Genomic DNA, 17,246 nt, shown 5'->3' on the forward strand with positions numbered 1-17,246 from the left:
GTGAAGTAGAGAGGCTGTTTCTAATAGACTCCCGACTTAAAACTGATAACAGTATAACAAACACAAAATATAAATGCATATAAATTAGTACAATATGTAAAATAAACTAATACCGCTAGCTACAAGATAATACTACATTAGTATGATTTATTTTAAGTCTTCACTATGATCTCTTGCAAATGAGAATAGTGTATAATCTATGTAAGTATTTGTTTTTCACTTAATGGAGGTCTGAATTTGAATGGTTCAGACTTCAGACCAATAAGTGTATTTGTTTTTTATTAAGGTTTTAACTCTTAATAGGTCTGAATAGGTCTTAATCATTCAGATTTAGAACCAAGTCTTAATAGGCCTGAACGGATATTCTGGTGTTAGATAATATTCATCACTCTATTCATATTCAGCAGTCACCACCACTAACCACCTCTGCCACTGTCACCATTGTCAACCACCACTCGCCACCACCAACCACCTCCACCATTGACAAAAAATACCGCTACCAACCACAATTATCAACTGCTACCACACCTACTATCTCTTTCAGCCAACACAATCAACATCTTAAACTACTAACATCAAGCAACGTCACATCACAACAACTACCACCATCATAACAGTCACTACAATACCAACCATCACAATTATCACCACCAACATTATTAATCACTAACATCAATCATCATCACCGCAACCACCATTATAAGCCATCTCCACTATCACTAATAAACATAAATTATTTTTCTCAATCAAATACTAATAGTTTTGTTGTATTAAATTACATACTTTTAAATATATAATTAATTTTTTATTTGAATTGCATTTTTTATTTTATTATGTATACAAATAATTTTTTTCTTACACATTCAAATGTTGAAAAACAAACAGTTTTAATCATTCAATTTTCAGATTTAGAGACAACATCTTATTCATTCATATGTGCATTCAGATTCAGATGTCTGAATCTTTAAAAAAAAAAAAAACAAATGGAGCCTTACTACTTGAGGACTGTAGCAGTATGCGGACATATAGTATTTACAGGAAAAAAGAATGGCTAAAATACGTAAAGAGTGGTTAGATGATGCAAAGACTTCTGGGAAAAAAGAATGGCTAAAATATGTAAAGAGTGGTTAGATGATGCAAAGATTCTTCTGCATGTGCACTTTGGTCCACCAAAGTGGTAATAAGCAGAGGCGGAGCCAGAATTTCTGCTGAGGGGATTTAAAATCTGAAGAAAAATTCATCGTAGGGGATTTAACATTTACAATATATACATAAAAATCATTTTAATCATGTATTGATAGTATAATTTTCCATCAAGGGGGTTTGGATGAACCCCTTATTACTAGGTTGGCTCCGCCTAAATAATTCATTCTTAACCAGACGTCTTGAGTTTGGATCCTGAAAAGGAGTTGAGTTTTGATAGCTAGCATATTACTCGTCCAAAGCGGGACTCTTAGATGCGAATTCAGATTAGTCAGATACCAAACACGAGGTGAAAGAACAAGAAAAGGGTAAGGCAAACTAAATATAATTGTGTACTTTTTTTACTATAATTATAATAAATTCGTGAAAAAATTTCACTAGTAAAGAAACTAAAATCGTTTTTTTTATTAATCGATGATTAAATATGCTTAGTAAGATATAAAAAGATCAAAATTAAAATTCATAATTAATTGAAAAAGTTTATAAATTTGATAAATCACAGAAGTCAAACTCGTACTAGAAAGCTCTAATATTAAAGTTACAATATATTTTTCTTCACTTTATCCGACCAATTTAATTAGCAAACATATCTACATATCTTTTAAAGATTTCATTGCTTAATTTCCATCAAAGTGTTTTCCATGTGGGAATCTTATATTAACAAGGTATACAATTATTCACAGTGGCGGATCCAGAATTTACGAGTCGTGGATATTCAGGAGGTTCAAACGCACATATTAATACTCAAAGCTTCAAGGTTCCGTCCAAAAATCAAAGCACTCAGCTATCTTCTTGGTTTCATAGGTGCTTTTTTTCATCTTATACTAATTTTTATATAATTACACCTATTCTACGTCAGACTTAATAAAAGCTGAAGCACTACATTTTTGAACCTAAATCCGCCCCTAATAATTTGCTATCGATAATGCGGTAGAATGGATGAGATTTCTTCGACTTTAAGTAGAAATTTTGGGTCGGAACTAGGAGTGGAGTCCCTTAGAAGGTAGTTGAGAATGTTTTCGCTCTAATGAATTTTACGTGGTGAAAATTTAAATTTAAATTACGTGAACACTTCAGTGTGTTGTGCCACATAAGCGCCATGTATGTGCCACATAGGCACTAAGGGGTTGAAAATTCCACTTTTAATTAGTTACGGTGGGTAATAGGACCCCCTTGAAGTTGAAGTGTGTCACAACTCTTTCAGGTATAGTTCGGGGGTAATTGGGTATTATCTTTAACCATTTTGAGAATAACTTTCAAAAAACAAGGTCGGAGTAGCAAAATTATATTCGAAATTCACATTTCATATATTATTTTTTTTTAGCAACACCTAATTAATTTAAACTCACATTTCATATTCGAAATTCAATAATTATACATAAATTTGAAACATGCTATTGTACAATAACTAAGAAGAAGCAAATTTAGTTTGAAGTTTGTCTATCTGGCTATAAGTTAAATATTTAGTAAAAAAGTGGCTACAGGATAAACAAGAACGTCCAATAGGCTACCCCGTGAAATTTTTACTAAACTAAATTACTTATTTATTTTTCAATTAACTAAATTACTTATTTATTTTTCAATTTGGTATAATGCTCTGAGAATTTTTATTTGTTGGATGGTTTTTTGAGGAAAATTCGAAAATTATTGGTCTGCAGGAAAGAAATAATGAAAAAAAAAATTAGCTTTATTATGATGACAATTATTGCAATCATTTCAAATTTGGTGCATAATTAAATTTGAAATTTTTTGGCTAATTATTGATCATTATCATGTTCCATTCTGTTAAAATGTCACAAATTGTCCTTGTGAAATAATGGTGTAGGGTTTAAAGATTCTAAAGTTAAAAGTTGTTATGGAACTTTTAATTGTGATTAGACTCACCTTCTAATATATGATTTAACACTTTTTTTTTAATGATTTGTTACGTATTGTATTGTATTATATTATATTATATTATATTATATTATATTATATTATATTATATTATTTGATGAATATAACGTTTGGATAAATTAAATTATTTTCTATCATTACATAATATCACATATCAGTCATGTGAAGAATGAACCTACAAAAAAAATAAGGTACGAATAAAGACGTAAATTATAAAAGGTAGGATAAAGAATTAAATAAAATACGTAGATAACAAGTAAAGATAAAATGGAAACAAAAAACGAAAAAAGGTAACAATGTGATTATGTCAAATAAGGTGTTATAACAAATGAGATTTTTATTATTATGAATTTTAATACAATAAAATTTAAATAAGAATTAAAACAAATATTGTAGTTATATATAGTGATTTTCTTCAAGTCAACTCTCCAAAAAGAGAGTCATTTGTCACAAGATCAAATAATATATATATATATATATATATATATATATATATATATATATATATATATATATATATATATATATATACATATATTTACACATATACACACACATTTATTATGTTATATGTTTTGAAATAATTCGTGAAAGAGAAAAAAAAAATCACAGAAATTTTCTCCATATAGCTAGCGCGCTTCTCACCTCAGTGTTATACTTCATCAACTACGAATTATTATCCTCCTTGAGTTAAAGAAAATATATATCAAACGAATTCACAATAAATAATATGTGATTGAAAATTTAAGATACCTATTTCTCTTTTTTATTTTCGTTTTTTACCTTTTAAGTCGATATTGACTTACATATAATAGCAATTTTTTTGCAAGGACATAAGTATTTGATTTATATTTTTTTAACTCCTCCCTATAAGTTAATTTTATGGCATGTTTAAAAGACAGTTTTTTTTAAAAAAAAAAAATTATCGTACAATTATTATGATATATTATATATTTTGGGAATTATGAGTACCTTATGACTTTTTAAAAAGACAAATTGACCAGTTGATAGGTCAGTTTCACCTTAGCTATTACTTTTAATATACATGCATTATTATATTATATGTTAAAAGTGACAAAAGGACTAATTATTCAAACTTTACAAGATATAATAAAATTATATATTATAATAATAAAGAAAATTGAAAGAAAAAAAATTGTACCGCTCTTTTTATTCAAAAACAAAATTAAATATCAAATAGTGAATTAATTTGAATTTCACTATAAATATCAAATATCAACAACAACAACATATGTGGTACGTCTGAGGAAGGTAGACTACACGCGGTTTTTATCACTATCTCAAATATGAAGTAGAGAGCCTATTTCCGATAAACTCCCGATTCAGATAAAACAATTAAGAAAAAAAATATAATATAAGAACAAAAAAATAACAGATAATAACAGAACAACAAATAATAATAAAAATAAAACTACCATAAAATCTTAAAAATAAAATCATATTTTTCTATCTAAAATAAAAGTCACCTAAAATGAAAAGACTAGAAAAAGAAAAAGAAGACTTTTTTTTCTTTTACCCCTTTGCCTTTACTTGATTCCATTTGCTATGAGAGTGGAGAAAGAAGAACATCAATCATCATTTTTATAAAACCATGCACTATCTTTAATCATTTCCCCCAACTTTTCTTTTGCTACCCCCCACCCCACCCCCCCCACCCCATCCACGCATTCATTCGTTAAGACGAATTCAGAATTTAAAGTTTTTTTCACTTTAGAGTAAAATTATTTAAATTTATCGATCTTGTATCATAAGTGGTACATCCATCCACTCCTATTGCCGGTCAGTGTCGACGACAATGACCACAACAACAACAATAACATGTAGGGCTGTGCAAAAATCAAACCGACTGATAAATCGAACCGATAAAAATATTATTGGGTTATTGATATTGGGTTATCAGGTTAACGATTTTTTATTGGTTTTATAAAAAAAATTATTGGCTAAACGGTTCGGTATCGGTTTTAGCTTATTGGGTTATCGGTATAAGGATACACTAAGTTGTTGTTTTATCCCTATTTATGTTAATTCAGTGATTCACAAAGTATTAACCTATTCAGGGTAACAAAGACGTAATATAAAGTTCGGCTATTATCATAATAAAAAGCTTGAAGTATTTATAGCTTCCAATAATTAGGATTTAATTTTTTTCCTAACTAACATTCAGTTCAAGTTTGAAGATTCTTGTAAACTAAAATGCATTGCGTAGGTTTTGGCGGTAATTAAGATTTCAGCTTTTTATGTTAGTTGTTACTATTTCTATTTTATAAGTATTTTCTTATTGGTTAAACCGAAAATCGAACCGTGAAGGATCAAAAACCAATAAACCAAAATCGATAAGAAAATATCTTATTGGTTGGTTATTGCTTTTACATATAAACCGAACCAATAACACGTAAAACCAAATCGAACCGACCGATGCACACCCCTAATAACATAGCTGGTGAAATGCATAAATAAAATTCGAGTAAAATAGTGTATATATATGCAGTCTTAATCTTACATTATAAAAGTAGATAGATTGTTTTCGATTGGTATTTCGCTCAAGTAGAACCTAACAAATCAAAATCAATAAGAATGTACAATAGTGAAGAATTAAATAGAAATAATTATCCTTACATGAATGTCATCTAGTGATATATTTGAATAAAAATGTAAAGTAAAACATCAATTTAATTCCATATCATCAACATTTTCTTTTTTTCCATTCTTATAATTTCTTATATTTATAAATAGAAAAACCATACGACTCGAGTTTTAGCAGTGAAAGCAGCCATCAATACTTACACATCAACTGTCTATATCATAATTCTTAGAATGTAATCCTTTTTCTAATTCTACGTAAAAGAAGAATATTTTGTGCATCGAACCATCTCGGGGTCATTTTTGTCGTTAAAAGGAAAGACCAAATAAAAAGACAGCTACACACAAATTCAACTTTATTGTATTGTTTTCTTCCTAAAATTTTACAAAATCTAATCTACATACTGTCCACAAAATTCAAACTTTCTTTTTGTACTCTTTTGTTTTTCTTATCTTTCACACTATCACTATGTAAAAAATTATAAGTGGTTGATATTTATATCAATTTAATAAATATATGATACATGAATTTATTACTTTTGCAACTAAATTATGAATAGTTATAAATATTATCTTCTTAATTTATGATTTTGGTGATTTACAAGAATGATTTTGAAGTAATATTGAATTATTGAGTGTAATTTTCTTATATAAATTAATATAGTGTGATGAGATGGTTAGAAGTTCGAACCCTCCACTGTTAATCAAAGTTATCGAGTTGAAACTTATGAGAACAAAAAAAAAAAAAAATATTGGAGCACTGCTCTTAAAAATGGGTCTTGCAATATGTGAATTCAAATTTAGTTGAGTCTCAATACAGATACTTGGTTTTCTTTGTAAATATACATCTTAACTTATCATATTTACACAAATATTCACCGTTATAAAGTAATTACAAAAATCTCAACTAATTATGTATATTCCTTTGATGTATCAGAGAGCTAATTATATATCTCGACAGACCAAAAATTAGAAAAAATATATCGGGAGCTACTTATCTATCTTTATAAGGAAAAACGTATCTTCGTTGAATGTATTATGTATCTCGACGGACCCAAAATTAGAAAAAATATATCGAGAACTAATTATGTATCTTTACAAAGATAAAGATTGTATCTTCATTGGATGTGTAAGCTGCTTATTATGCATCTCGACAGATCGAAAATCGAAAAAAAATATCGGGAGGAAAAATATATCTTTGTTGGATGTATTATCTATTTCAACAGATTCAAAATCGAAAAAAATATATCGGGAGCTAATTATGTATCTTTGAAGGAGAGCCTTTGAGTAACTGGTAATGTTGCTGCCATGTGACCAGGAGATCACGAGTTTAAGCCTTGAAAACAGTCTCTGGCAGAAATGCAAGGAAAGGCTGCGTGCACTATACCCTTGTGGTGGGCCCTTCTCCGGAAACCGCGCGTAGTGGTAGCTTTAGTGCATCAGGGCTGCCCTTTTTTAATTACGTATCTTTACAAAGAAAAAATAAATTATATTTTCTCTGGATGTGCTCTAAACTGTCGGGATTTATGTTGTTTTGCCTACCTTAAATTTCTACTTTGTGTTCCTTTTATTGCGCACTTCCCGCCCTCTATGCTTTAAACTCCAAACAAGAAAAAATGAACTATTTTCCCTCCACCATTCTCCTCCTTACACTTCTCATCTCCACCACCATCTACGGCGGTGCTAACAACGACACCGCCGCCCTCCTCCTCTTCCGATCCCAAACCGACATCCACGGTACTCTCCTACACAACTGGACCGTGCCAACCAACTCCACAACTGCATGCACAGCGCAGTGGCTGGGCGTAAAATGCATAAACAACCGCGTATCTTCTCTAATTCTTCCTTCATTCAATCTCCGAGGACCTATTACCGCGCTCTCTTCATTACCTCTCCTTCGGCTTCTTGACCTTCGTAACAACAGGTTGAATGGAAGTATCAAACCTATCACACAATGTAGCAATCTTAAGCTCGTTTATCTATCAGGTAATGACTTTTCGGGGGAAATTCCATTGGAAGTTTCCTGCCTGCATCGCCTCTTACGCCTTGATGTCTCTAACAACAATCTCATTGGTCCAATTCCGATACAGATATCCAATCTTTCGAGGTTGATCACGCTTCGTTTAGAGAACAATGAACTTACTGGGAACATTCCAAAATCTTTGAGTTCTCTTGAAAGTCTTAAAGAGTTGAATGTATCGAATAATGAGCTCAATGGGGTTGTTCCAAATGGTTTATATGATCGTTTTGGCGAAAAAAGCTTCGAAGGGAATGAGGGGTTATGTGGAATTGGGAGTTTACCACAATGTGAGGGATCAGCAGAAGGGAGAACAGTTCCTTCAAATCCAAGTTCTTTTCCTGCAACAATAGAAGAACCTCACGAGAAGAAAGCGCGAAAAGGGTTGAGTAAAGGAGGGGTAGTCGCGATAATAATGGTAAACGTAGTGGCATTGTTGGTTATAGTTTCGTTTATGGTAGCGTATTACTGCGGCAAGTATTCAAGGGAGAGTAGTTTTTCAATGTCAGGTAGTGAAGTTGGGAAGAGGAGGAGTAGTTATTCCAGCGAAAAGCGCGCTTACGCTAACAATGCAGGTGGTGATAGTGATGGTACAACAGCTACTGATAAGAGTAAACTCGTGTTTTTCGATAGGAGGAAGCAATTTGAGCTTGAAGAGTTGTTAAGAGCATCAGCTGAGATGCTTGGTAAAGGGTGTTTAGGAACTGTGTATAAAGCTGTTCTTGATGATGGGATTGTTGTTGCTGTGAAGAGATTGAAAGATGCAAATCCATGTGGAAGACAGGAGTTTGAGAAGTATATGGATGTTATTGGGAAGATTAAGCATCCAAATATGGTGAAACTTAGAGCTTATTATTATGCTAAAGAAGAAAAATTGCTTGTTTATGATTATATGCCTAATGGGAGTTTGCATTCACTTCTTCATGGTAAATGTTTATGTCAAAGATTTAATGGTTGTTTTGTAATTCAAGATTGTGTTTTTTGGGGGGTTGTTAAGGTCTACGTTGCTCAGACTCTTCAAAACTGTTAACAGGTGCGTGTCGGATCCTCCAAAAATCTCTGGGAATAGTGTATTTTTGAAGAATCCGGTGGTGCGCCATGTTTAGTATTTTAAGATTGTCTTTTTGGGGGTTGTTAAGGTCTATGTTGCTTGTACTCTTAAAAACTGTTGACAGGTGCGTGTCGGATCCTCCAAAAATCTCTGGGAATAGTGCATATTTGGAGGATGCGACACGGGTGCGACATGTTTTGTATCTTAAGATTGTCGTTTTGGGGGTTTGTTAAGGTCTATATTGCTTGGACTCTTCAAAAATGTCGAGAGATTTGTGTCAGATCCTCCAAAAATCTCCAGAAATGGTGTATTTTTGGAGAATCCCCACACGGGTGCAATATGTTTTGTAATTCAAGATTGTTCCTTTTTTGGGGGGTTGTTAAGGTCTACATTGCTTGGACTCTTCAAAAACGTCGATAGGTGCACGCTGGATCCTCCAAAAATAGTGCATTTTTGGAGAATCTGATGTGGTTTCCGCAACATTTCCGGAGAGTCCGAGCTACCGGCATTGGTTAGTGCACTAACATTGATCATGAGTTCTATGTTTCTTGATTGTAACAGGACACAGAGGACCAGGGAGAATTCCATTGGATTGGACAACAAGAATTAGCTTGGTACTTGGTGCAGCTAGAGGACTAGCTCACATTCATGAAGAGTATACAGATTCAAGAATCCCACATGGGAATGTGAAATCATCCAATGTATTACTTGACAAAAATGGAGTATCATGTATATCTGATTTTGGGTTGTCATTGCTTTTGAATCCTGTTCATGCCATAGCTAGATTAGGAGGATACAAAGCACCCGAACAAGCCGAAATCAAGAGGCTATCTCAGAAATCTGATGTTTATAGCTTTGGTGTACTGTTATTAGAAGTGTTGACAGGTAAACCTCCCTCTGAGTACCCTTCACCGACTAGACCTCGCGTTGATGAGGAAGAGTTAGCGGTCGATTTGCCTAAATGGGTTCGATCAGTAGTGAGGGACGAGTGGACTGCTGAAGTGTTTGATCAAGAACTGTTGAGGTACAAGAACATCGAGGAGGAATTGGTGTCAATGCTGCATGTAGCTATGGCTTGTGTAGTGTCACAACCCGAAAAAAGACCTAATATGGTACAAGTTGTTAAGTTGATCGAGGAGATTCGAGTTGAACAATCTCCATTAGGCGAAGATTATGATGAATCGCGTAACTCTCTTTCCCCTTCTGTTGCCACTACCGAAGATGGACTCCCCGGTTACTAATTTTCGAGCATCCTCAGAGGGGTAATCCTCCTTGTCATTGGTGTTTTTATCTTCAAATTTGCAGCATCTTGCTGCAAAATTGGCATGTTCAAATGTCATGGACTTATGTTTTACTCTACTATGTTAACTAGTAGTTATTTGGTTGCTTTGTGTTGTTCTAATGTAATGTCAATTCTTTGTATTTAATTCATTTTCAATATTTGTGTTTCAAGCCAGAGCTTTTAAATCTCGAAGAATCAAAACGTGGCAAGTAAAAGTGCGCGCACGGATTAGCTTGTAGTGTTATTTGCAGTTCAGTCAACGGTTTGACTCTCAAGAATCAAAACGTGGCAAGTAAAAGTGCGCGGATGGATTAACTTGTAGTGTTATTTGCACTTCAGTCAACAGTTTGACTCTCGAGAACCAAAACATGACAAGTAAAAGTGTGCGGATGGATTAACTTGCTGTGTTATTTGCAACTCAGTCAATAATTTGACTTTCGAGAACCCAAAACATGACAAGTAAAAGTGTACAGATAGATTAGCTTGCAATGTTATTTGCAACTCAGTCAACGGTTTGACTCTCGAGAACCAAAACATGACAAGTAAAAGTGCACGGACGAATTAACTTGTAGTGTTATTTGCAGCTCAGTGAACAGTTTGGCTCTCGAGAACCAAAACATGACAAGTGAAGCGCACGGAGGGATTAAATTGCAGTGTTATTTGCAACTCAGCCAACAGTTTGACTCTTGAGAACCAAAACATGAAAAGTAAAAGTGAACGGAGGGATTAACTTGTAGTGTTATTTGCTACCCAGTCAAAATATGGCACTAGTAGTCATTTAATGAAACGTCAACTTTGTTTTTTCTTTTTTCTGATACTTATCTTGATTTGAGTTCTACTTTGAGGAGTAAAGTGTTTTCTATCAATAACCACTTCATTTTTAGGCTAAAACTTAAAATTTTTAATCAAAAATGAATAATTTACTATATTACGTGAAAAATTAAAATTAAAAAATTCTTTCTGATTTAAAGTATTTATATATATATATATATATATTATATATATTTTGACATATGTCCAAAATAATAATGATGAATTTCATTATCTTTTGGACTGTCAAGTATTCATTAGTGATAGGAAAAAGCAAAACAAATTGATGGCCTGTCAAAGACAAAAACTTAATATTATTTTAATTTTTCATACTTTACCATTTCACTTGGCGTGATTTACGTTATTTCACTATTGACAATTTTGATGTTTGATGAGTCAATTGACAAATTTGAGACATTTTATATTTAAATTGTTCGGACTCTTTATAAATACTGATGTGTCTGATTCATAATATATGTTTGGAAAATTTAATATGAATACGATAATATTTTTATAAATATCTAGCAATATATATGTGTCTGATTTTTTAAGAAGTAATATATTTTTGGAGAATTTAATATGAGTGTGACAATATTTTTATAAAATTTGAGCGATATAGCTTTAAATTGATTTAATGAATTATAGAAAAAATAGTGTTAAATAAAGTGAAACAACGAGAAGGTAAATTAATGTATATATATGACCAAAATTATTTATAAATTCTTTTAATGTATGTTGATATTTGACAGTAGTCACGTAAAAAGGACATGTTTGTTTCATTTCGTCCATTTGACCACCAAAATGACCTAGGTGGTCCCGCCGAACCACCCACAGTCCGTTGGGGGATAGTCAGTCGATTTTCCCCCAGATTCTACACCGATCCTCCAGTTCATCCACCAAACCGTGAGCTAACACCTTCCGAAAATGGCCAAAAACGATTGAAATTAAGAAATGAAAGGAAGAGACGCAACGGTACGAGCCTCTTAACCGTTATACGACTTAAGATCGATAAAATTGAGTTCAGAAAAAACTTCTACTACTTTTCTTCGTGAATTTTATAGAAATTTATCCTCTCTTCTTCTTTCAATCTCTCAAGATATTTTGAAAGAATTGTATTAAAAATTCAAATTCAATAGCAATAATAATTATTTTATTTCAATATAATTCGTGTTTCATTAACATATAATTAAATTATCCTACAAATTATATGTTTGATTAATTCTTCATAAATATTTTGTGTTAGCTTTTTTGGACCATAGATTATATAGGTTAAAAATTAGCCTTAGTTTGTGGTTTAAATTAAAACTGAGGGAGACATTATGACAATGTGTACAGCTATTTAGATTATGATATCTATATAAAAAGACGAATTCATAATTTAAAATTTATAAGTTTCTATAATGATTTCAAATGAATATATAGTAGTAATAGTTAGTAAATTAGTTAATATATGTATAAGTTTGAACAAAAATTATTAAATTCATGTTACACGTTATATATAAGATAATTATATTACATTGATGCTAGTTGGAAGTAATTTCTGTTTTTGTACAATAAGCGACCTGCGGCCGCATGTGGACCACCTACGCGTATTGGTGATGTTTGCAGGTCGGTGACGATTCGAAATAGTGCATCTTTTTAAGAATTATTGCTTCTTTTTCGAAGCAGCACCTTTTGACTATAAATACCTGAATTTTTTTTCAGGTGAAAACAAAAAATTACAAATGAAAGACAACATCTTCTTCCTAAAAATAACAAATCGTTAAGTGAGTTCGTTGTTCGGCAAATTTAGGGTACATCTATTTGCTGAAGTGAATCATTTTATCCTGGGAGAGGATATATTTCATTAACTTTGGGTACTTGAGGGGAATAAATTCCTTAAGGACACGCCGTGAATTCGGTGGACGTGACTCTTTCTGTCTTCATCTCTTTTTTACGTTGGTTTTACTTTCTTTTTTTTTTTCAGAAAATAATTTGAACTTCATTTTGAAAGTTCATAAATTATCTGAACTTGTGATTAAAGTTCTTGAAACTTCATTTTGACAGTTCATAAGTTGTCTGAACTTGTGTCTAAAGTTCTTGTGAATTAATACAGATTTTATATCTGAAAAACAACAGTCATACCATTTGTAGCTCATACATAGACATGTAAAATCTCAAAGATAGTTATATCACTATTTATATTGCTCTGACTCTTTAAAAACGACGATGGATGCGTGTGGATTCTTCAAAGGCAACATATTTTTAAGAAATCCATATAGATACAAGATTAGTTTTGAAAAGTCCAAACAGCATAGATCATTATTACATCAAACTACTACTAGTACTAATAATAATAATAAGAAGAAGAAAACATTCACTTAATCAGAGTAATCAGAATCAGATTTAGAAACACCGAATCCAGGATCTTTCGCTGCGCGAATTATCTTGACATAATAATCCCAATCAGAATGAGAATCTGTTATTGCAGGTTGTCCAAATGGATGTCCCTTAACATAAGTTGGAACATCATTGGCATCAACAAGACCATCCAAAAACTCTTGCATTTCACCCTTAGGACCTACCAAAAAAAATATTACCAACAAACAATATAAGCTCTGTCTGTTTCAATTTGTTCGTCTGATTTTCAGCTCATGTAAAGAAAATATCTCTTTCTAATCTTTGGCAATAATATAATATTAGCTTTTCACACGACGTTTTTAAGATTGTCGTCTTAATAAGAATCGAAAATAGCAAAAACAGATTTGTGTTTCGCTTCTAGAGTTGGTCATCTGCAGTTCACATTTGGACAACGAAAACTGGAGGTTTCATTCCTTCTTACAGTACTTCTGGACGATCAACCCAACCCAAATGAGAAGAAGAAGGTGAGCCAAACTGCGGTCCACGTTTGCCCGTTAGCTGGGTAGACCACTCGGGCAGTTTAGAAAAGGAAAAGGAACTTCTTACCGACAACATACCAGGTGTTACGTTAAAACTAAAGAACAGACAAAAAATGAAACATTATACTAACTTTTCACATGACAAGTTTTAGACCACAAGATTAAAATATATTCTGATACATTCAACTTATCATTAGTTTAAAACCATAAGATTCAGAAGTTTTCTTTATTATGTTCAACACTGTGTCAAATTAAAATCAGACACACAAATTAAAATGAATGAATAACATATATAATAAATAAATTGAAAATTAACCAAACATAAATATCAGATAAGAGTTTATTACCAAGAAATGTGTCTCCCCTATTTCTAACTTTGTAAGCAGGAGGAAAAACACCTGTATTAGGCTGCAAATCAAACAAGAATTACCAATTAGTCTCACTAATCCTCTTATTAATTAATAAATGGAAAAAAAAAGTTTGAAATATATCTAAACTTTGGCGAAAATTATTGTAACGCGTCTCAATTTTGCGGGGTCTTATGAGCCCCCTAGACCATTTATTACCGTATTTCTGTGGCATATATTTGCATAGCTGAACCACTTCCGACTCTCACGCGCTCAGTGCGCGTGTATTCACGCAGTGGCCTAGCTGGGCAAATATATTTCACAAAAATACGGTAAAAAATGATCTACGGGGTCATAAGACCCCGCAAAGTTGAGACGTGTCACAACAATTGTCGCCAAAATTTAGATATATTTCAAACTTTTTTCACTAAATAAATTAATTAAAATAAACCTACTGGATTTAGCAAAGCAACATGTGGTTCATCATCAATCAAAAGTGTGTTAAATTCTGAAAATCTTCCACCATAAGAATTATTTTCCCATATTTTCTTCAATTGCTTCAAAAATATTGGCTTATTGTGCTTCTCCACAGTTGAAAAACCACTATCAATACAATTATCTTGATCCTGAAAAAAATAAAATTTAACTTAAAAAAAAAAAAAAAAAAACAGTTCGATATATTAAAATTCTCGCAACGTGCTAGGTCCAAGGAAGGACCGAACCAGGGTTTATTGTACACAACTATACCCCGATAAGATTGAACCCGTGGACTTCCAGGTCAGACGACAATAACTATATCAGTTACTGCAAAGCTCCCTTTCGATTTTTAAATTAAACTAAATTAAATTAATAAAATTCACTTACCCATATAAATACCAATTTTTTTCGAAGGCCAACCATGATGTTGTCAAAAATTGGATCCATGTTTCGACTATAATAATATGAACAAAAAAAAGTTAAAAAAAAAGTGACAATAATTAGCTCAATTCATAAAGAATAATTAATTAATTAATTAAAATAATAAATTAATACTAACTCCATGGCTGATGACCATAATCCAACTTCAAATCTTTCAAGGCAAAACTTCATAAATTGATCACAATAAGGTCTCTTGAACACTGTTTTGGAACCAAAAAAAAAAAAAAAAAAATAATAAAAAACAACAATATTAATATATTGCTCGCTTTGTTCTAATTTATGTGATTATATTTGATTAATAACACGAAAATAAAAGGAAAAGATATTGTGTACTTATAAATTGTTTCATCAAGGGTAAAAATATATGTGAGGGCGGAGTATGAATTTATGTGCAAAAATTAAGTAAAGATGTATTATATAGAAGATATAAATTCATAACTTTAAATATAGAACGTGTTCAATGACCTTAAAAATTAAATTCATAAATCTTAAATCATGAATCTGTGCCTCTGCCCTTAACTAGAAGTCGCATGCACGTTCATACATGTATTAAAAATATTTTTTGGGCCCACGTACGACCCTATGTCGTGCTAGCTAAGTGAGTCGATCCATTAGTTAGCGTAGCTAATCAATCGTACGCTCTAATATTGTCAATATTAACATCATCATGTATGTTACGCTCTAATTCGTCTAGAGAACGACAAGAGTTAAAGAAACTCTCTGCATACTAAAAACGCCATGTAACGTGGCTCACATACCTAGCTAAGTGAGCCGATCCATTAGTTAACCTAGCTAATCGTACGCTCTAATACTGTCTATATTAACACCATCACGTATGTTACACTCTAAATCATCCGGAGAACAGCAAAAGTTAAAGAAACTCTCTGCTTACTAAAAACGTCATGTAACGTGGCTTACATACCTAGCTAAGTGAGCCGATCCATTAGTTAACCTAGCTAATCCTACGCTCATGTTACACTTTATTTAAATCGTCTGGAGAACAACAAAAGTTAGAAGAAATTCTCTGCGTACCGAGAAAATTGCCATGAGCAAGGTCCGGGGTAAACCTCCGGACCGCTGATTCATTGCGTCGATGCACCCTATCGACCAGTAGCCCACCAAGACTTAGCACAAGGAGTTTCTTTTTAGGACCAAGGTTTAATTTCTCCAAAGGAAGGTCCAATAATTCTTTTTTTTTCCCAGTAACCTTTTCATCTTCATCATCATCACTATTATCATTATCATAATTAACCATCACATTTTTCATCTTCAAATTACTTGCCATTCTTGAAATTAAATTGAAGAAAATTTTAGATATAAGAGACTACTTAAGACACAAATGTGAGAGATCCTTTATATACATATTAATATATAGTGGCAAATTCTCATTAGATGTGATATTAATTGAGAAAAAAAGTCAGATTTTTGAAATTTGTGATTTAAAATAATCGCTATGTATAGTGTGTAGTTATAAATTATTTCATTAAGTGTAAAAGACGAATTTAAAGTTAAAATGATTTTTTTTTGGACGAACTAAAAAGAAATGATGTCAGATAAAATGAGACGGAGACAGAAATATTTATTATTCTCCTTCTTGGCATATAATGGAGTACCCTACAACTTTTTCTTGTTTTTCCATCATAGAGAACTTCAATAATTGTACTTAACAAAGTTACTTTATAAATTATAATATAGTTAAATATATTTATTTTTAAATGAAAAGTTTTATTTTTAGTCTATTTCAAAAAGATGGACACATTTCTATATTATATTTAGTAATAATTTAACTTTAAAAATAATTGTTTTACCCTTAAAATTCGCGTCAAGTCAAATTACGTTACACAAATTAGGATGGAGGAATAATTAATAAAGCAATTTAAACATTACGATAAAATATTAGTCATATTTTTTCTTTTAATTGATTGAATTTTCCTATTTGATATTTTAAAATATATTGCATTGTCATCATCGTACTAAAAAAGATGAGGTAGGGTATGACGAATTTAGATTAGATTTTTCTTCAAGTATTGTAAGGTCATTTGGTGTGAGATATAAATAATAAATAATTTTGAAATAAAATAAAAAATTATTTTATCTCATATTTAATGCGGGATAAATGACCTAATGGGATAACTAATCTCGAAATTAATTATCTCGAAATAACTCTTTCTAATAAATCAATGATCATGCCCTACTTCACCTTTATTATTGCAATGGTGACAATGCAATTAATTTAAAGCAC

At 31.7% G+C, this 17,246-nt stretch overlaps 2 protein-coding genes across 2 annotated transcripts; one reads left to right on the plus strand and one right to left on the minus strand.

Moving 5' to 3' along the window:
- Positions 1-7,247: 7,247 nt before the first annotated feature.
- LOC107843181 (leucine-rich repeat receptor-like protein kinase PXC1) lies at positions 7,248-10,216 on the plus strand (the record flags this gene model as incomplete). Its single annotated transcript, XM_016687381.2, has 2 exons — positions 7,248-8,643; positions 9,330-10,216. Coding segments are annotated over 2 exons (2,076 nt in total), but the record flags the coding sequence as incomplete, so codon positions are not given.
- Positions 10,217-13,079: 2,863 nt separating this feature from the next.
- LOC107843180 lies at positions 13,080-16,639 on the minus strand. Its single transcript, XM_016687380.2, has 6 exons — positions 16,037-16,639; positions 15,123-15,204; positions 14,951-15,017; positions 14,542-14,712; positions 14,087-14,147; positions 13,080-13,420 (listed from the first exon to the last, which is right to left on the minus strand). The coding sequence occupies exons 1-6, from the start codon at positions 16,287-16,289 to the stop codon at positions 13,221-13,223; spliced, it is 834 nt and encodes a 277-aa protein (XP_016542866.2). The 5' UTR covers positions 16,290-16,639; the 3' UTR covers positions 13,080-13,220.
- Between the last annotated feature and the right edge of the window lie 607 nt (positions 16,640-17,246).

The sequence above is a fragment of the Capsicum annuum genome, chromosome 9 (genome assembly GCF_002878395.1).
Source record: "Capsicum annuum cultivar UCD-10X-F1 chromosome 9, UCD10Xv1.1, whole genome shotgun sequence".
Classification (NCBI taxonomy): Eukaryota; Viridiplantae; Streptophyta; class Magnoliopsida; order Solanales; family Solanaceae; genus Capsicum; species Capsicum annuum.

Bases quoted from the DNA above. Each gene is read 5' to 3' on its own strand.
- LOC107843180 (XM_016687380.2), bottom strand. From the start codon at position 16,289: ATGGCAAGTAATTTGAAGATGAAAAATGTGATGGTTAATTATGATAAT. The intron at 15,205-16,036 runs GTACGCAGAGAA...GTTCCAAAACAG, and splicing joins TGCTCATGGCAATTTTCTCG to TGTTCAAGAGACCTTATTGT. The intron at 14,148-14,541 runs GTAGGTTTATTT...TTTGATTTGCAG, and splicing joins ATGTTGCTTTGCTAAATCCA to CCTAATACAGGTGTTTTTCC.